The sequence below is a fragment of the Xiphias gladius genome, chromosome 6, assembly GCF_016859285.1.
Source record: "Xiphias gladius isolate SHS-SW01 ecotype Sanya breed wild chromosome 6, ASM1685928v1, whole genome shotgun sequence".
In the NCBI taxonomy this organism is placed as follows: Eukaryota; Metazoa; Chordata; class Actinopteri; order Istiophoriformes; family Xiphiidae; genus Xiphias; species Xiphias gladius.
In genome coordinates this window covers 28,835,455-28,853,829 of record NC_053405.1, presented here as the reverse complement: position 1 = coordinate 28,853,829, position 18,375 = coordinate 28,835,455, and the positions used below count along the sequence as shown (strand labels likewise).

Genomic DNA, 18,375 nt, shown 5'->3' with positions numbered 1-18,375 from the left:
TTTGACACGCTATGTGAATTGTGGGACCTTTTTATACACAGATTTGTGCCATTCTAAACTATGTCCAGTCAGTTCAGTTTGCCACAGGTGGACTCCAATCAAGGTCTAGACACATCTCAAGGATAATTAAGCAAAGAGGATGTACCTGAACACACTATGAAGTGCCACAGCAAAGGGTCTGAATACTTTTGTTAATGAGATTTTAGTTGCTGATTTTTAATGAATATGTCAAAATTTCTAAAAACATGTTTTTACTTTGTCATTATGGATTGAGTGTAGATTGATGGGGAAGAAATGACCATATCCATTTAAAATTAAATCTACAACACAAGTGTGCAAAAACTGAGGGGGGGGCTAAATATTTTCTTAAGCCACTGTATAAGAGTGCATCATATTTTATCTACTCATCATTTCTTTTGTATGTGAAGAGTCTGTTAAAGACACCACTACGTTGCTTGTTACAATAGCATGTCACAAGTGACAGTTATCAAGTTCACTTAAGAGCAAACACCACTGCAAAACAAGCAATGAGAGGGAGGGGGCATGGGGAGTATCTTGTGTCAGCATTTACTCTCATTCTCATGCACATGTTAATTGCTATTGTTTTTCCAGTGGCCATTAACACTTCTAGTCAGCTGTTTGGAATGTGAGGATCAGACATTAGTAAAGGGGATTAGTAACTCTGAGAAGGCACTGTGTCTCATCTTAAAATTTTGAGACAACTGCTGGCGTAATTCCTCTGGTGAAAATCAGATTTGTTTTCAGTGCACCGACTTAAACTGTACTAACGCGTACTGAAATGCGAGGGGCGAATGTATTTACCATTAGGTCAGTTAGACACAATGTGTATAATGCTATGACTTAACAACTCATTTGATATCTTCTACTATACTGAAAAATCATGACATTAGCTAGCTTGGTGGCAAGCTAGGGGACTAATTCAGCAGAAGATCACCTACAAACATGTTTTGTAAAAGCTTTCTGTGTTGTACTGACATGGGACAAAATGATAGGGGTGCTGTTCCCTCTAGAACTGTCTGACTATCTGTTAAGTGCAGACCCATTAATTTCCCCAAATCCTAATGTTTTTCAAAGTTATTCATAATTAATTATTCATAATATGTAACATGATAATTATTTGATAGCAAAATATAAACTTTTTACTTTTATCCAGTAATGTCATTGACTCCCACAGGCTGTAACAAAGCATGTAGCTTAACTTACGACCGATCAAAATTGCCCATTTTTATTTGTGTTGTACTGATACAACACAATGGGACACAGTGGGATGAAATCGTAGTGTACTTTTTGTGTATAATGAATGTTAGTGATTAAAAACTATGGAAACAAGCAGAACGTAGAATGTACAGTAGCCAGTGGGAGGCTGATCCTCGTGCTCCACATCTGCTGAGTGAAACTAGGGGAAACCCATTAAAAAATGTATTCATGTTTAAATAAATAGTGTCAAAATACAAAAGAAAACCCCTTTATGACTGCACAGCAAGTCAAGAACACTCTCAAGGATGTAGGCAAACGTGTTTTTTTTGTCAACAATCAAGAGAAGAATCATGACCAGAACCTCTGAGGATCCACTATAAGATGCATACCCCTGGTAAACCTCAAAAACAGAAAGACCAGGCTGCAGTTCACGAAAACACAAAAACGATATTGTTATTGTTTGTCCATCCTTTCAGTCAGTAATAATAATAGTTAACTCACCAAGTTAATCCCGTAGCGGACATCTGGTACTATGGTGACATAACTAAAAAGATGTGTGTCAGATCAATAAAACACAAGATGTAAGGTCTCTCCAAGATGACAGTTCAAAGACAACTTAATGTTGAGTCGTGAGTTGAACCTACACCAGAATACTTAAAGGAGAAGGAATATCAATCATCGTCCATTGTGGTCTCAATGGAAAGTTGTTCTTTGCATCCATTTGCAGCACACCACTCTCATGCATCCATCTCCATCAGTCAGGCTCATATTAGGGTAAGAACTTGTAAGTTGGAAGCCAAAACAATTTGTGACTGTGACAATACTTCCCGTCGATTTTCATTACTTTTTAACAAGACTGGGTTGAAACCCAGTCTATGGCTCGACCGCCCTTTATCTGTTTGCTTCTCTCCTACTCCCTATGCTCACATATACAGTAATTTAATACAGATGAATTCCCAATAAAGCTGTTCTCATTTACATGTTTTTCCATTTCTGTTGTCAGACAAAGGAACAAGTATGAAATAGTGACTGAAACCTGGCCCGTTAAGACGACATGTTAACCAGCAGCCACTTCCGAGACTTTTCCAAGCTCCTGCTCTGAACTGCTAAAATCCTGATTTTATAACCACAATGTCGTCTGACAGAATCATCACACACATAAGTTAAAGACGACTGTGCTGTGATTTCAGCTATATTTACCTGTAAAATGATAGGTCAGAGAGAAAGCTAGAGGCTCATTCACGCTGTGTCAGCCGCCCTGCGGTCAATTGAAAGAGACGCATAGAGATTGGTGTCTGCGGAGAGAAAGACTGTCCTTGTGCTCGCGGGGAAACACTGGCGACTCTAATCTACAGAAAGTAGCTAAGGTTTGTCCAGAAAGTCACTATAATTGACGCTAAGTGCTTTTGTGAAAGAGTAACTAAAGCGTCTGAAAAAAGTTGGGAAATCTAGCGATAACGGGGCTAAATCGGCAACACTGCCTGTAAACGTCCCCTGATGATGTAATAGAAACTGCTTGTGCCAATTCATTTTGAAAGAGTAACGGCCAATGGGGAAACTCCGCTCTCCGTCACGCAGCCTTCGGCTGAGCAATAGTGTAACTACATCACTCAGACTATCACTCCGTCAGTCACAGACATTTGCGTTTATAGGGCTGGACCTGCTGTTGTGGTCCAGCCAAAAATGTATTGATATGCTGAATATTACAGGAGTTCTTGCTCTCTGGTTTTACTTTATTAATTAAGTTATTTTGACAAATTTGATATTCATACATCCAAATTTACAAGCAAGAAGTCAAATGTTTCCGAGCTGATTATCTATGTAAAACAATACATTTCATCTTTTTGTTAGTACATTCATAGCTGGATGTAAGCTCCAAATCCAGAAATGCGACAAATACGAAAAAATATGCAAAAAGAATTACTAAACCAGAAGTGCTCCGGGACACTAGAGGGAGGGCTCGCTTTGGATCAGTGGCAACATACTTACTTTTGCCTGCTCATTAGACTTAGTGTGCCTAACCTAACTTAACCCTTTATTAAACGCTGATAGTTTTCGAGGCAAAAAAGTAACTATTTAGATTTTAAAAATGTGGTCAGTTTGTCCAAATAATGTCTTACTGGAAATTTGCTTCGACATTTCGGGGGTTTAGTGGTTGAGACAGATGGTCATCTCAGCAGCTCACAGTCCGACTCCCAAGATGACCAGCCAGACGATGACGCACATTGCCTGGTACATTGACTGAGATAAGACCCTTGTCTCAAAAGGCCCTTTGGTAATTTACTGCTGACTCCATTGTCTGTTTTGATATGTGATAAAATTTATTTTGGATGATAAAATTTGGTCTCAGAGTTGAAATATAACAGTTGCTGCAAGGTTGTCCGAAGGTCAATACATATTAAATACATGTTTTATTGGACAGTTTAACGACAGCACTGTGGATTTTGTGGTTCTTATATGTACAGATATATCACCACATTTCAGAATGTGACAGAACAGAGGCAGTGCGGTCTAAATTAAACTTTGCTTTAATTTTCAATATACATTACATATTGGATAAGAGGTATTTTAGTACACTCACTGTCACTGTACACGCAGATGTTTTCCCCGAAAAAGTCTGTTCATGGACGTTTGAGTAAAGATTATTTTGTCACAGTATGTAAGGCACAGTGTTTATGGACAATCACCAGAGCCCAGCTGATCTGTTGAGTTAAAATTCCTGAGGACAGGAGGACGAACAGTAGAACTATAGCTGACATCAACAGCTCAGCTCAGCCTAAAAAAATATAACTTAATAAAAGGTTTGGTTTGGTTAGGTACATAAAGTCTCATGGGCAGGCAAAAGTTTATTTTAATTTATCTGATTTACTGACTGTATATTTGATATATCTTCTTCAATAACTTTTATTTAAAAAAAACAAAAAAAAAAAACATAGCAGTCAGATGTCCAGACAGGTTAGAAGCAAACCTCCAGGTAAGTCAGACTTACTTGGAAGTGAAAACACAGGTCAACCACAAAGTTATTCACATAGCTGTCAGTTTTAAACACAGGGTATCTGTGGGTCTAATGAAGCATTGAATTCATTTTCCTCAAAGACAGGTATTAATAGGTACTGAAAAGTCTGAATTTTAATTTACAAAAGTCTTAAATATTTCTCTTGCCTACTGTAGGCAGTAATGTCAGTTATAAAAGGAGATGTTACACACCTATACATTAAACTTGGGGTTGTTGTGAGAGTGGACTGTGCTGCAGAAGGCTGAGGCTGATATTCAGTCAACATCATGAGGCCTGTGGCAAACTCACTACTGCTAGCTACAGCAGCTAGGACTCAAAATGGGCAAGTGCAGATTTGAGCAAAAACCTGAGTTTGAAATAGTTTTTTTTCCATGGTTAATCCATCCATCCATTTCATGCTACTTGTCTGGGTCATGTTATTTAATTTGTTGTATCATTAAGAATTATTGTTATATACTGCTGAGAAGTACTGAAATGGGATATAATAATGAATAATTCTCGGCCATATCTTAATACTGGTTTTCATCATACTCGTGATCATGAAACAGGTATGTAATTGCATTCAATGTGGTACTGAAAAGGTCTTAAAAATTTTTAAACCTGGAAGGACTCTGCAGAAACCCTGAAACATCTTTCACAGTTTAGACATACTTTCTGCTGTAACTTATTATTAGGCATTATTAGCGGCATTACAAGACTGTTCACTTTCAGTTTTAACTCCAAATAAAGTTAAGATAATCTGGATACAGTGATGGTTTGTTTGCAACCTGTCTGACTGCTCGTGTTTCTTTATTAGACAGACTTTGTTTTAGTGGTGTCACCATGTTCACACCAACATTATAAGTTATTATTATTAATAATAATCTTTATTTATAGAGCATTTTTTTAAACCCTTGTAACAAAGTGCTTCACATAGAGCAGCAAATCAAAAAAAGCAGGTTGTACAAGGCAGCAGAATAAAAACAACCAGATCATAGACAGTTACAGAATAATGTGTCATCAGCAAAAAAGGGCAGTCAATAAACATGAATAAAAAATTAATACAATCAATAAAATTAAAAAAAAAAAAAATTTTAAAATGATAATTGCTACAATTACACTTTTTTGCCACTTCAGGCTCTGTGCCTCAGTACATTAAATTTTACATTATTTTATTTCAAATTGAATGTGTTAAAACAAAGAGCATGAAGAACTAAAAATGTGTAACCATCCAAGTACTTCTGGCCTGGACGGTATGAGAAAGAACTGGAGAAAATTTAAATATGATGACTATTAATTTGTTAGAGAATTAGTGATGTGGTATTCAGTGCGTTCTCTACTTCAAATTAAAATGACACAATTATTTCTAGAAGTTAAACTCTAATAGTTGATGTAATGAAAGTCCTTATGACTTTGGATGAATTGAATGTTGGCTGTCAGTTTCAGACCTTTGCACTGCTTCTACTCCCTGGTTTTTCCCTTGGTCATGTGCAAATTTTCATTTTGAATGAGGACACCTTGAAGGAAATTAGATGTTACTAACATTAGCCCTGGCTCTCTATTTCCACCTATCAGATCAGTTTCTTAAAGCTAGCATCCCATGGTACAGTGCCTGTAGAGAAACACTGTTGGAAGTCAGCACCTCCAAGCACTGCACAGGTATCACTGTTTCGTGGCTCGTGTGTGGATAGTCATAGTCCTCTCAGCTCCACAGCTGCCCAACTCGTCTTCCTATAGTTTCCAGTAGCTGCAGTGTCTTGTGGGCGCTTTTTTTGTATATAATGACAGTGCCAACATTATGAAATAACTGGTTATTTTCTACCTGCGGCCAGATGTACAAACAATGCATACACACAAAAGCATACATATGCCATTTCCCACACACAAACTGGTATTTATGGGTAAATATGCATATTTTATGGTATTTCGTATTAAATGCAAACCTCTTGCATACTTCAGACCAGGTGTACACATTGTTCTCTAAACTGAATATAAGGTGATCTTATCTTACGGGAAAATATTGTTTATTTAGGTTGTTTGCTTGGTTGTGTTATTTTTTTCTCAGACTGTTCCACAGTCTGTAAAATTTCAATTGAAGGCACATTTATAAGCTTAATTTCAAAATTCTTAAATTCTTCATGAGTTATGAATTCTATCATTCTTTTTATTTACGTTTGAACCATCATTTCCCCGTGTTGAGGATCTTTCATTTAATCCTCAATTGTGTAGTACATTGTAAAGTATGTTTCATAATGATAAGTAGAATTTAATTATCGACTCTGTTTCTGGTGTTTAATAATCATGACTGAGATATCAGCGCCGATGATGGTTTACAGGTACTTTACATGGATACATTATAATACTATATTAAAATATAATACACGCTGTAAATAGCCCCATCTGTGCGTAAGGGTTGTGTGTAATGACAGCTATTCTGGTGCTGTTGGAGAATCTTCAAGAATCTTTTAATCTTAAAGTGACACAGTCATTGAAATTGCCCAATTCAATGACCGGTCTAAAGAGTCTTGGAACAGTATCCGCAAATATAGTTTTAATTATGCATCTACATCCATTCATGGACAACTGAGAGTGGAAATGGGGTTTGTGCATGTGTGCCCAGTGCCACAATAATATACATTTGTGACATTTTTGGAGTGGGGGATGCTTCACTAGTGCTCCTTTTTGTCCAAAATCAAGCAGGTGCAGTACTGATGTCACATGCATTTAACTTTTATGAAACCATAACCCGGATATTACAGAGGAGATGAGGCAGTATGAGAAATGTCATTTAATTTTGAGAAAAACATATAGAATTAAAAAATGGTGGGTGTTTCTTGGATGAAATCCTCTATCTCGTTTTGTCTTTGTGTCTCTAGCAACCACACCCTGGTTTGAAGCCTACAGGGAGAACTTTCTGCAATCAATGCCTGCGTCCGACCATGAGTTCCTCAATCACTACCTCGCCTGTATCCTTTGAACAGCATAAAAATCTGACAACAGGTTATGAAGAGTCAACATGATCTGGTCAGGTCTTTTTTTTTTTTTTTTTTTTTTTAAATTCCAATTAAATTAAGCATTGTCCTGGTTCAGAGGTGTGATACCATTCATGTCACAGAATGTGTTAAAATACAACACTGAGTTTGTGCTATTTATGAACTCGAAATAAAAAGTAACAGGTTTTACTGCATGTATGGAATTGTTAGTGGTAAAAATTAGTGAACTGTATTCAGAATCATCCTCGAAAACTTCAAAGCACATCAAATCAGGCCCTCTGCATCGACCGGCTGTGTTGAGAGAGAAATGGGGGGGGGGGTTACCACATAAGGATGTATAATAATAATGAGACTAATAATAACACTAATAATTATTATAATAGGGCAAATAATAAGACTAAATATAATAATAATAATAATAAGACTAAATATGATAATAATAATAATAATGATAATCATAATACCAAAAGCTAATGGTTTGTAATCCCAGATCCATACTCTCTAGCACCAGGGGCAGAAATACCTGCAGAAAGCGACGAGAGCAGAGAGAGGAGAAATCAAAAAACTATGGGAGAAAGAAGTCAAGTTAGTAACGAGCATTGATGGGATGGCATTGATGAATGACTACAGATGGAGAGGAAGAGGAGGAGAGCGGAGCGTGGTGCATTATGGGAAGTCACCCAGCAGTCTGTGCCTATAGCAGCATAACTAGGGGGTGGTTCAAGCCAAGCCTGAGCCAGCCCTAACTGTAAGCTTTATCAAAAAGGAAGGTTTTAAGCCTACTCTTAAATGTGGAGAGGGTGTCTGCCTCCTTGACCCAAACTGGAGGATGGTTCCAATGTAGAGGAGCCTGATAAGTGAAGGCTCTGCCTCCCATTCATCTTTTGGAGACTCTAGGAACCACAAGTGAGCCAACGTTCAGGGATCGCAGTGTTCTAGTGGATTAACAGGTACTATGAGCTCTTTTAAGATATGATGGTGCGCGACCATTAGGGGCTTTTTAGGTGAGGAGGAGGATTTTAAATTCTATTCTGGATTTTACAGGGAAACCATTGCAGAGAAGCTCACACAGGAGAAATATGATTTCTTTTCCTAGTTCCTGTCAGTATGTCAGTTTCTGAGGTGCTGCAGGCCTGCAATACAATAACTTCAGTTTTGTCTGAGTGTAACAGCAGAAAGTTGCTGGTCATCCAGGTCTTTATGTCATTAAGGGATGCTTGAAGATTAGCAAGGTATAATCTACGTAACAATGGAACTTTATGGAGTGTTTCCTAATAATGTTGCCTAAAGGAAGCGTATATAAGGTGAATAGAACTGGTCCAAGCACAGAACCTTGTGGAACTCCATGACTAGTTTTTGAGTATATGGAGGATTTATCGTTAAAGTGAACAAACTGAAACCGATCTGATAAATAGGACCTAAACCAGATTAGAGTGATTCCTTTAAGGCCAATCAAATTTTCCAGTCTCTGTAATAGGATGTGATGGTCAATAGTGTCACATGTAGCACTAAGATCTAACAAGACAAGTATGGAGACAAGTCCTTTGTCCAATGCAATTAGTAGATCATTTGTCACTTTCACCAGTGCTGTCTCTGTGCTTTCTCAAGGATTTTAGAGAGAGAGGGAAGGTTAGATGTGGGTCTATAGTTGGCTAAGACATATGGATCAAGTGTAGGCTTTTTAGGAAGAGGTTTAATTACAGCTGTTTTAAATGACTGCGGAACATAGCCTGTTAATAAAGACATATTGATTATATATATTAAAGAAGTGATAGCTAAGGGTAAAACTTCCTTAAGCAGCCTAGTTGGGATGGGCACTAAGAGACAGATTGAAGGTTTAGATGAAGACATTGTTGAAGTTAGCTGGCGAAGGTCGATGGGAGAAAAACAGTCCAAGTATATATCAGGTTTTAAAGCTGTTTCTAAAGTGTTTGAAGATAAATCAGTGCTAGTTATCATGAAGTCGTTACTATTGAGAACTATAGGAATAAATGGATCAATGGAGCTATGACTGTCAGCCTGGCTACAGTGCTGAAAAATGCTAGGGTTGTTTATATTTTCCTCTGTCAAAGATGAGTAATAGGCTGCTCTGGCATTACAGAGGGCCTTCCTATATGTTTAAAGACTATCCTGCCAGGCTAAATGGGATTCTTCCAGTTTGGTAGAAAACCATATCCTTTCAAGTTTTCACCTTGTTTGCATTAATGTGCGGGTTTGGGAGTTAAACCATGGAGCTAACCTCCTTTGTTTTATTATTTTCTTCTGTAGAGGGACAATAAAGTCAAGTGTCATTCTTATTGAGCCTGCAGCACTATCAACAAGATGATCAATTTGGGAGGAACTGAAGTTAGCATAGGAGTTCTGTTATATTGTAACATGGCAGTGAATTAAGTGCTGATGGAATCAGTTCCTTAAATTTAGCTACAGCACTATCAGATAGAAATTTACTAAAGACATTTCTGCCTAATGGTGTGTAGTCCAGCAATAGGAATTTAAGTTACCAAACTATGGTCTGATAAAAGAGGATTCTGTGGAAAGACTATTAAATGTTCAATCTCTATGCCATTAGTAAGAAGAAGGTCCAGGGTGTGGTTAAAACAGTGAGTGGGTTTATTTAAACCCTGAGCGAAGCCAATTGAGTCTAACCATGAGATAAACGCAGTTCTAACGCTCATTATCAATGTCAACATGAATATTGAAATCACCTACTATAAGTACTTCATCTTTAATAAGGACTAAACTTGATAAAAATCATCTGAGAATTCAGCAGCAGCAATATCAGCAGCAATAGCAGCAATAGCAGCAGCAATAGCAGCAGCAGCAGCAATAGCAGCAGCAGCAGCAATAGCAGCAGCAGCAGCAATAGCAGTAGCAGTAGCAATAGCAGTAGTAGTAGCAGCTGCTTCTGCTCCCATAGACCTTTCAGGTTCAGTGTATCTTCTCTTTGCTGATGGATCCACATGGTTTACAGTTGTGTCCTTGACATCCTGTTTGTGACAGGCCTGCTGGTGGTGTCGTCCACTGAGGCAGTTCCTGTGGAGCAGTTCCTCAAGCTTTCCCAAGAGCAGCACAGGATTCAGCACAGTGGAGAATACACTAAACCAAAGTGGTTTATCCCCAACACTCTCAAGTACTACGTCTTATTGCATGACATGAGCGAGGGGGATGAACAAAGGTACTTAAAGAAGCTTTACTATGCACACGTATAGATTTCTGCAGATCTGCCAGTTAGAGTTGTAGTACTGTACAAGATACCATTACACAACTAAGCTTGTGTAACATTAGCATTATTTTCCTTCATGAGTCTCTGTGCAAATGGGTGGCATTACTGAAATATTCCATGTTGTACGAAAGAAATATGAATGACCAGTCTACTAGTTTTGGGATTATTGTCTTCTTGGACCGGATCTTGATTTAAAAGATGTCGATGCATGTTTAGAGAAAAGCAAGCAGTGTTAAAGATTATGTTTTTAAAAATCGAATTTGAATCGCTAAATAGTCAACATTGTTAAATGTGGGTTTTTTTGTTTTTTTTAAAGAGTTACTGTTGATGAGTTTGCAAAAAAACATGTCATGCTGTTGTAGGGGTTTGGTTTTAGTAAGAGTAAGCTGTTCTGTGTTTGCTCAATGTTCCTCCTTCCTCTCCAGGGCAGAAACGGTGTATGAGGATATGAAACAGAGGTATGGTCCTCAGGGCTGCTATCTATTGAAAATGAACTCTCGTACCTTCTCAGTTGAAGAAGATGAACAGATTCCAGACCCCTGGAGTCAGTACCTGCACAGGAATAATCTGCATAACCAGGTAAACACTGTAGCTTCCTCCACAAGTAGTGACTGAGCATGGTCCAGCGTCATTAGCTATGGCAAAGTTAAACTTTGGAAATAAAATAAAAACAAATTTCACAAGTCTGACTTAGGACCACTGAAGTGCAAGCTGGGTCAGTGGTGGGCCGGAAAGTCAGTCTGGCTAGACAGTCTGCCTGCAGCGTGTCGCTGCTGGCCCGCAGTTCTGCTAGCTACTGTAGATACTGTTTGAATGTGTTTCCTGATCAAATTTCCACTCAAAAAATGTCTTGTTACCCGGATTTTTTTAAATTATTTATGTAATCTGATTACAATAGAAGAAATCAGACATTTGTCAATTCATAATAATACACTTGCAAGTAATGCCAGTTTAAATACTAAACAGCCTGTGTCATTCACCTACAGTTTTACAGCTTTCAGACCCCATTCATTTATTTCTGTTTTTGTGTATGTGCGCGTGTGTATGTATGTGTCTGTGCGTGTATGTATGTGTTTTCATTCATTCAGAAAAGTGAAAATTTAGGAAGTTTATTAAAAAATCAAAAAATGGCATCTCTCATGTACAAAAGTATTCAGACTATTACTGCAGTACTTTGTAGAAGCCCCTCTGGCACCAATTACAGCTGCTAGTCTAAATGGGCAAGTCTCTAGAAGCTTTGCCCCTGGAATGGGCAGTTTATCCCATTCTTCCTGGCACATCCTCTCAAGCACCATCAGATTGGACAGCAAAGGGTCTGTGACCTGCCATCTTCAGGTCTCTCCACAGATGTTCTATCAGGTTTCGCTCAGGGACAGTCAGAGACCAGAAGCTACTCCAGCATTTTCTTGGTTTAATGCTTCAGGTCATTGTTGTGCTGAAAGGTGAACCGTTGCCCCAGTCTTAGGTCGCATGCACTGTGGATCAGGTGTTCTTCAAGGGCCTCCTTGTGTTTGGCTTCATTCATCCCTCCCTCAATTTTGGACCAGTTCACCCTCAGTTCCTTGTTGAGGCCACTTTGCTCCTGGGAACACGTAAAGCATTAGAAATGGTTTTATACCCTTGTCCTGATCTATTCCTCACCACAGTTTTATCACAGACGTCTACGTAGAGTTCTCTGGACTTAGTGGCTTGGTTTTTGTCCTGAAGTGCAGTGTGAATTGTGGGACCTAATGTAAACAGGTGTGCAGAAATTTATACAAACTTTTTTTCATTTTGTCATTATGGTTTATTGTGTGTAGATTGATGGGCAAAAATGGCAATTTAACCATTTAAACTTAAATGTACAACACAAAGTGTGCATAAAGTCAAGGGGTTTGAATTTTTTCTGAAGTCACTGTGTTTTATACGTGTGTTATGAGACTTGGTAAACTTGCACATGCATACAAACTACTTTAATCTTTTGGAGGGGGTTATTGTGATTGAACCCCAACATCTGTGCTTTCACTCAGTTCAGTTCGACTCAGCAGTAGTGACAGGGTTGCTAGAGAGCACAACACATCAACGCATGAATCAGTCAGAGTATTAGGCTGTTATGTTTACTGTCAAAAATGTGCGTCGTTTTAACATTGTGACCCTTATTGCAGGATATGCTTGATGATCAAACTGTGAATACTGCTGCTGTTGAGAACAATACCAGTGCAGCTGAAATGGACTGCTATCACTTAACAGAGAAAGGTCAGTCAATTCAACAGTTCCTCAATATACTAATTTAAGTTTTGTGTGTGTGTGTGTGTGTGTGTGTGTGTGTGTGTGTGTGTGTGTGTGTGTGTGTGTGTGTGTGTGTGTGTGTGTGTGTGTGTGTGTGTGTGTGTGTGTGTGTGGCAGTGCACAGAAAGATTTCTCGTTGGCTCAAACTGGTGGCACACATCTAATTAAATTTTTTCTGTAAAATGAATAAGCAATACTTAAGGCAATCGCTACACAACATTTTCTCCTTCCATCCTTCCACCTCCTGGAAAGTTACTGGTACAAATGACTGAAGTGATAATGGCAATAAATAAAACTGTCTTAAAAATGTCTGTTCTCAGTGCAAAATCGAAGACACGTTTTCCAAAAATACTAATGACTCTCCTTGTGCTGTCTTATTTGAATAACCATCTGACGTTTGTGCCTCTCCCCCCACTTTGCTCTGCGTGCTTTGTACTTGGCACCAAAATAACACACAAACACACAAAAAAACACCCTGACAAGGCTTTTAGCCAAAATGTGTTGGTGTCAGCCATGCAATACTAAAGGCATTTTGATTTGACCTGATTGCCTATCAGGTTTAGGGCAAATGGATATCCATCATTAATCTGGCCCTCCAACACCAAAACTGCATGCCTGTAATGACTATGATCATAGGTTGCCTCATCAGGAACCCCTTAACAACACTGAGTAACAGGTAATGTTAAATCCCCTGATTTATCAGAGAGTGAGCTTAGTTTTGACACTGTTTCCTACCAGACGGAGTGTGCAACAGCCTGGAAAGTCATCCTCTGCAGCTGGACACAGCAAGCAGCTCAGGTAGCCTGCACACCCTCAGCACTGTTAACACTGACGTGAAGAAAGGTGCAAGAGATCCAGAGAGTATGGCGGGTGGAGCAGGGAGCCACGGGGCATCTCTGACCCTGAATGACCATGACCACATTAGACAGTTCATCCAAGAGTTTACCTTCAGAGGCCTCCTGCCACACATAGAGAAGAACATCAGACAGCTCAACGACCAGGTACAACTCCATGTCTTGACCCTCGATATATTTAAATTATTTGATTGTGATAAATGAGCACTGTGACTGTATCACCAAAACTGCTCTCCAAACTTCAGCAATGTATTCAATTCCAGTTTCTCCTGAAATATGTTCAATTATTATCAAATTGATTTACAGAGATGGACAGAGAACACTAACAGAATAAAAATCTTTTGGTCCAACTGCAAGTAACTATAACTGACTTTGATATTCCGGGGTGAAGTGTTGATTAAACTGCTTAGTCATTTTGGAGGATGTAGTTGCTGTCCTAATAATGCATCAGAGGGTTTGTCAGTCATCAACAAAAGTTGGGCCACCTGTAGGAATTGTTTGCATCAACTTCCAAAGCTTTATTTACCACCATTGCTGCAGGAAAGCTGTAAATGAACTCATTTCTCAATCCCTGAAAAAGGCCCATTTTCTGTGAAATGTACAAACTTATTTTTTATTTTTTTTTTACCTTGGACAGTTTATCACTGACCTTTGTACCATTTAATGTTTTTCACTGGACTTGAACTAGTGAAATTTCAATGACAGCTGGAAAAATTGAGGTGTTGTAAAACTTTTGACCAGTAGTGTATATAGCACTTCGTGTTTTACACCATAACTGTTGAACCCTGAAGTTCAGTAATTGCAAGGAGCTGATTATAAGCAGCGGCTTGTGAGAGCAACACTAGCTGTTGCACAGTCAGATCAACCGGACTCAGCTGTACTGGTGCTGTTTAACCTAACACCCCCCCAACATCCTCCCAGCACTCAGACATATGATCTGCCTCTCTGTCCACAGCTGGTCTCCAGGAAAGGTCTGAGTCGGTCTCTGTTCACTGCGACCAAGAAGTGGTTTGGTGGAGGGAAAGCTCCAGAGAAGAGCATCAATGAACCAAAGAGCACATTGGGTCTTCTGTAAGCTCCCCACCACTACGCCTTCATCACACTTTATATGAAACTTCAACTGGGCTCCCATGAATTTATATTTACAATGCTATATAATCTACATTGCTGGTTTGACATTTAATGTCTGTGATGTCAGATATCCCCAGGAAGCCCCTGAGTTGCAGATCAGGAAGATGGCTGACCTTTGCTTCCTGGTTCAGCACTATGAGCTGGCCTACAGCTGTTACCACACTGCTAAGAAAGACTTCCTGTCAGACCAGGCCATGCTGTATGCTGCAGGGGCACTGGTGAGAACAAGCACATTCACATACACCTTTTTTCTGTCCTATATGAGGACTGTGTGTTGATAGCAATATTTCCCCAACTCAAGTTTTAGAGCTGCAATAAGGATATCTAGTCTAAAGCAGGCCTCTCTCACAGGTGGTTCAGTTTCAGATGAAATTTCTGAAAGTAATGAACACAGTTTTTCGCTGTGTGTGAAGCTTATAATCTTCCATTTTTGTTGAGTGTGTGCCAAAGAGCAGAGCCTGTAGTACTTTTTGTGAGCTCACTCAAGAGCTCTGTCACAATACTGTTGAAAACAGTGAAATTTCAGTAAAATCAGTTTGTGCTGAGCTTTTGCACTTTGGTTAAATTTGGCATGCAAATTTCACTGTTGACCAAGAGTAAACTTTCTTGACAGTGCTAACCTTGAGGAAATGGAGAAGCAAAGTGTCCAAAATAGAGGATGCTATCATACTAGCTGTGCCACACCATCCATTGTGATTTAACCCTCCTCTGTAGGAATATACGCTGCTCCAGTAAACAAGATGCAGTATGGTCTGCGGTCTCCTGTCAATTCCTTGAATTGACTTAAACTTAGAGTGTGGTTAGTGACAGAGTGCACAGTAATCACCATATCACCAAGCTACTACCAGCACTTGTTTTGCAAGGATACACAAAAGAATTTGGCTGTACCTCTTTCAGCTTTAAAAATGCACCTCTGTATCTCCTGGTCATTACCTGCAGCACAACAGCCTATCTGCCTATCAATTCAACTTTTCAGTCGTAAGAATTTGTTTCTTCTTCTTTTAAAAGTCACACAATCTCACTTAAACTCCTGTGTGTTAAGTCATTATCATGATGTTTCTTCTGTAGGAAATGGCTGCAGTGTCAGCCTTTCTGCAAGCTGGAGCTCCCAGACCGTATCCAGCACATTACATGGACACTGCAATACAGACGTACAGAGATGTCTGCAAGTATGACTTAATTAAATCATGTTTTTTTCTGTCAGCTGTTTCAGTTTAAAGTAGTTTTTTGGATAGGCTATTGTGCTATTTCAGTAACCACCAGATCCCTTGTTATAACTAACACTTAGAGGCCAACCAAATTGATTATTTCATTGTGTACCTTAACAAAAGTTTCAGGTGGTTAATATATCTACTTTCATGATTTTTATGTAAATTTATTTTGTGTCATGGGTATTTATCCAGGAACATATTTGAAGTGTGTCGTGTTACCTTTGACAGCAGGGTTTCGTCTGGGTCACGAACGATGTTTGGTGGTGTCCGGATTATAGGATCAGTGCTCACTGCTGTGAGCCATGACCTTCTCACTTTTGAAACACTTTGGTTGTCAAGTACAGCTACAGTTATTCTCAGGGCTTTGGGTTCATAAATCTAATCTGAGACTTTTAAAACTACTGAACACTATTGAAAAAATTTAATAAAAAACAAATATATGTTGTTTCCAGGCTGAACCTGATAACTTGCTCCCTTGCAAGACCACTTCCAGTCCTGGTCAGAGGTGGCCACTAATGTCCTTGTTCCATTCAGGGCTAAGCCTAATATTTCTGACCCAATCGTATTAGTCATTCATGAACTGCACTTTGTACTGCATGGCTCCTCACCTGAGTTTACCTTGGGGGACCCCGTCAGGGCCAGCTTGAAACAAAATTGCCCATGAGTTCTCAAGAAGCTTGCAAACCCCGATTCACCATGATGTTGCATTTTGAGGACAGACAAATGTATGACAAAGTTTGGATTACTGAAGTATAATACACAAGGCACATGCTTTGGCTCTTAACTCATTACTTGACAAGTGTGTCAGAGCTTATCTTTTATGAAATTCCTTCTGTGTGTCTGGCAGTTGTCAGTGTGCTTGGCTTTGGCCCAGCATGTTACAATTTTTTTCTCCTGACAGCACCTCTTCCTTCCACCCTCTACAGGAACATGGTGCTGGCTGAGCGATGTGCTTTACTCAGCGCTGAGATACTCAAGAGTCAGGGAAAATACTCAGAGGCTGCAACTCTCCTCATTAAGATGACCAGCGAGGTGAGGAAACCCACATTGTTTTCAGTCTTGTTGTATGTTTGGAAATGCCCCAGGTGCAGTGCACACTTGTCTCTGCCCTTATAGGGACACATGCATGCCATACTCCGGTAGTTCTCATATACACAGATAAAACTGTGATAAACTGTGTTTACTTGTCTGATAAATACCTTTTTTTTTCTCATAAATTGCTTACTTTCACTTGCTCACTGGTTCTTCACTGTATGTAGCGCATTGGGAGTTTTGTAGTGTTGTCAGAATGAGAATTTTTATATTTATATTTATATTATCTTTATAGTGGACACAAATTATCCCACAATGCAATGTACCGTGTTGTGTTGTTCTACTTGGATCTTTATTTTTTTGTCCAGGACTCCGACCTGCGTAGTGCTCTGCTGTTGGAACAGGCCGCACACTGCTTTATTAATATGCGTAATCCCATGGTGCGCAAGTTTGCCTTCCATATGATCCTGGCTGGTCATCGTTTCAGCAAAGCAGAACAGGTGAGTCTTTCCACCATCAGTGATCTATGTGGTCTGACTTAACACAGGTGCCCAGGTCTGTGGCCGGAGCTCTAAAAAAGGTTATACCTGTGAATGAGGGGATTTGCCTGTCTGTGACAAAGTGGGTGATAACACTCTATTTGTCCCCATTTACACCTTATAATTCTCATAACCATGCTTGTTTTTTGTTCATTTTAGCCAAATTTCGATCTTTAATCTGTAGCATTGCAAACACTTACCATTCCAGGTTTGTTTGAGTGTTACAACATTTTCTGGTTAAATTAAAACACGGATAGAGTTGTTTAAGTATAGTTATTTTTTATTAATTCAATCCTGAATTGTTAATTGTTATCTTTCTTTGCTCTTGATTATCATAATCACCATGTGCATTAATGCACATTCACATTAGTGTTTCACCTGCTGGCCCCGCCTACTTTTTCCCACTTTGCCCATAGACTTTATATGGGTACAACATCAAAAAAATAAAAGTCACTTTTCTAGGCTCTGGGAAACCTTTACAAATATAAAACCTCCATGAATTAAAAAAATCATAGTAGAAAAAGTAAAAGCCGATCTTGGTTGAAGTTGGAGGAGTCCTGTCAGCAGTTTTATGGACATTTCTTTTATAATGGTGGTCTATGGGGAAAATGCTTCTTGGGCCGCAGGGGATTTTTGTCGTTGCAATACCGTGAGTGGCCACTGGGGCAAATTGGCTGCAAGGCTGAGTGGCAGTGCCATGGAGGCCCCCAAACACTTAAATTTACTATGCTGATTGTGATTCGGTTAATTTGCAATGGTTATAGAGTCCATACATAATATGGTAAGCTATTTTGAAGTCTAATGTACTTTGTATATTTATTGATAAACGTAACCTTATTTCACCTGTTTTAGGTGAAAATCATACCCCTGTGAGAAATATGGTTCACCCCAGATTGAGTCTGCTGTAGATT

The 18,375-nt window shown here is 39.1% G+C and overlaps 1 protein-coding gene across 2 annotated transcripts in view; it reads left to right on the top strand.

Moving 5' to 3' along the window:
- Positions 1–18,375, top strand: part of trappc8 (trafficking protein particle complex subunit 8) — a 53,031-nt gene that overhangs the window by 8,998 nt on the left and 25,658 nt on the right. For both annotated transcript variants that reach the window (XM_040127928.1, XM_040127927.1), the window contains exons 3-12: positions 7,090–7,179; positions 10,207–10,381; positions 10,855–11,008; positions 12,574–12,664; positions 13,436–13,698; positions 14,507–14,622; positions 14,750–14,900; positions 15,751–15,851; positions 16,820–16,925; positions 17,294–17,425. In XM_040127928.1, coding sequence (XP_039983862.1) covers positions 7,090–7,179; positions 10,207–10,381; positions 10,855–11,008; positions 12,574–12,664; positions 13,436–13,698; positions 14,507–14,622; positions 14,750–14,900; positions 15,751–15,851; positions 16,820–16,925; positions 17,294–17,425 — 1,379 coding nt within the window. The remainder of the gene's footprint in view (positions 1–7,089; positions 7,180–10,206; positions 10,382–10,854; positions 11,009–12,573; positions 12,665–13,435; positions 13,699–14,506; positions 14,623–14,749; positions 14,901–15,750; positions 15,852–16,819; positions 16,926–17,293; positions 17,426–18,375) is intronic.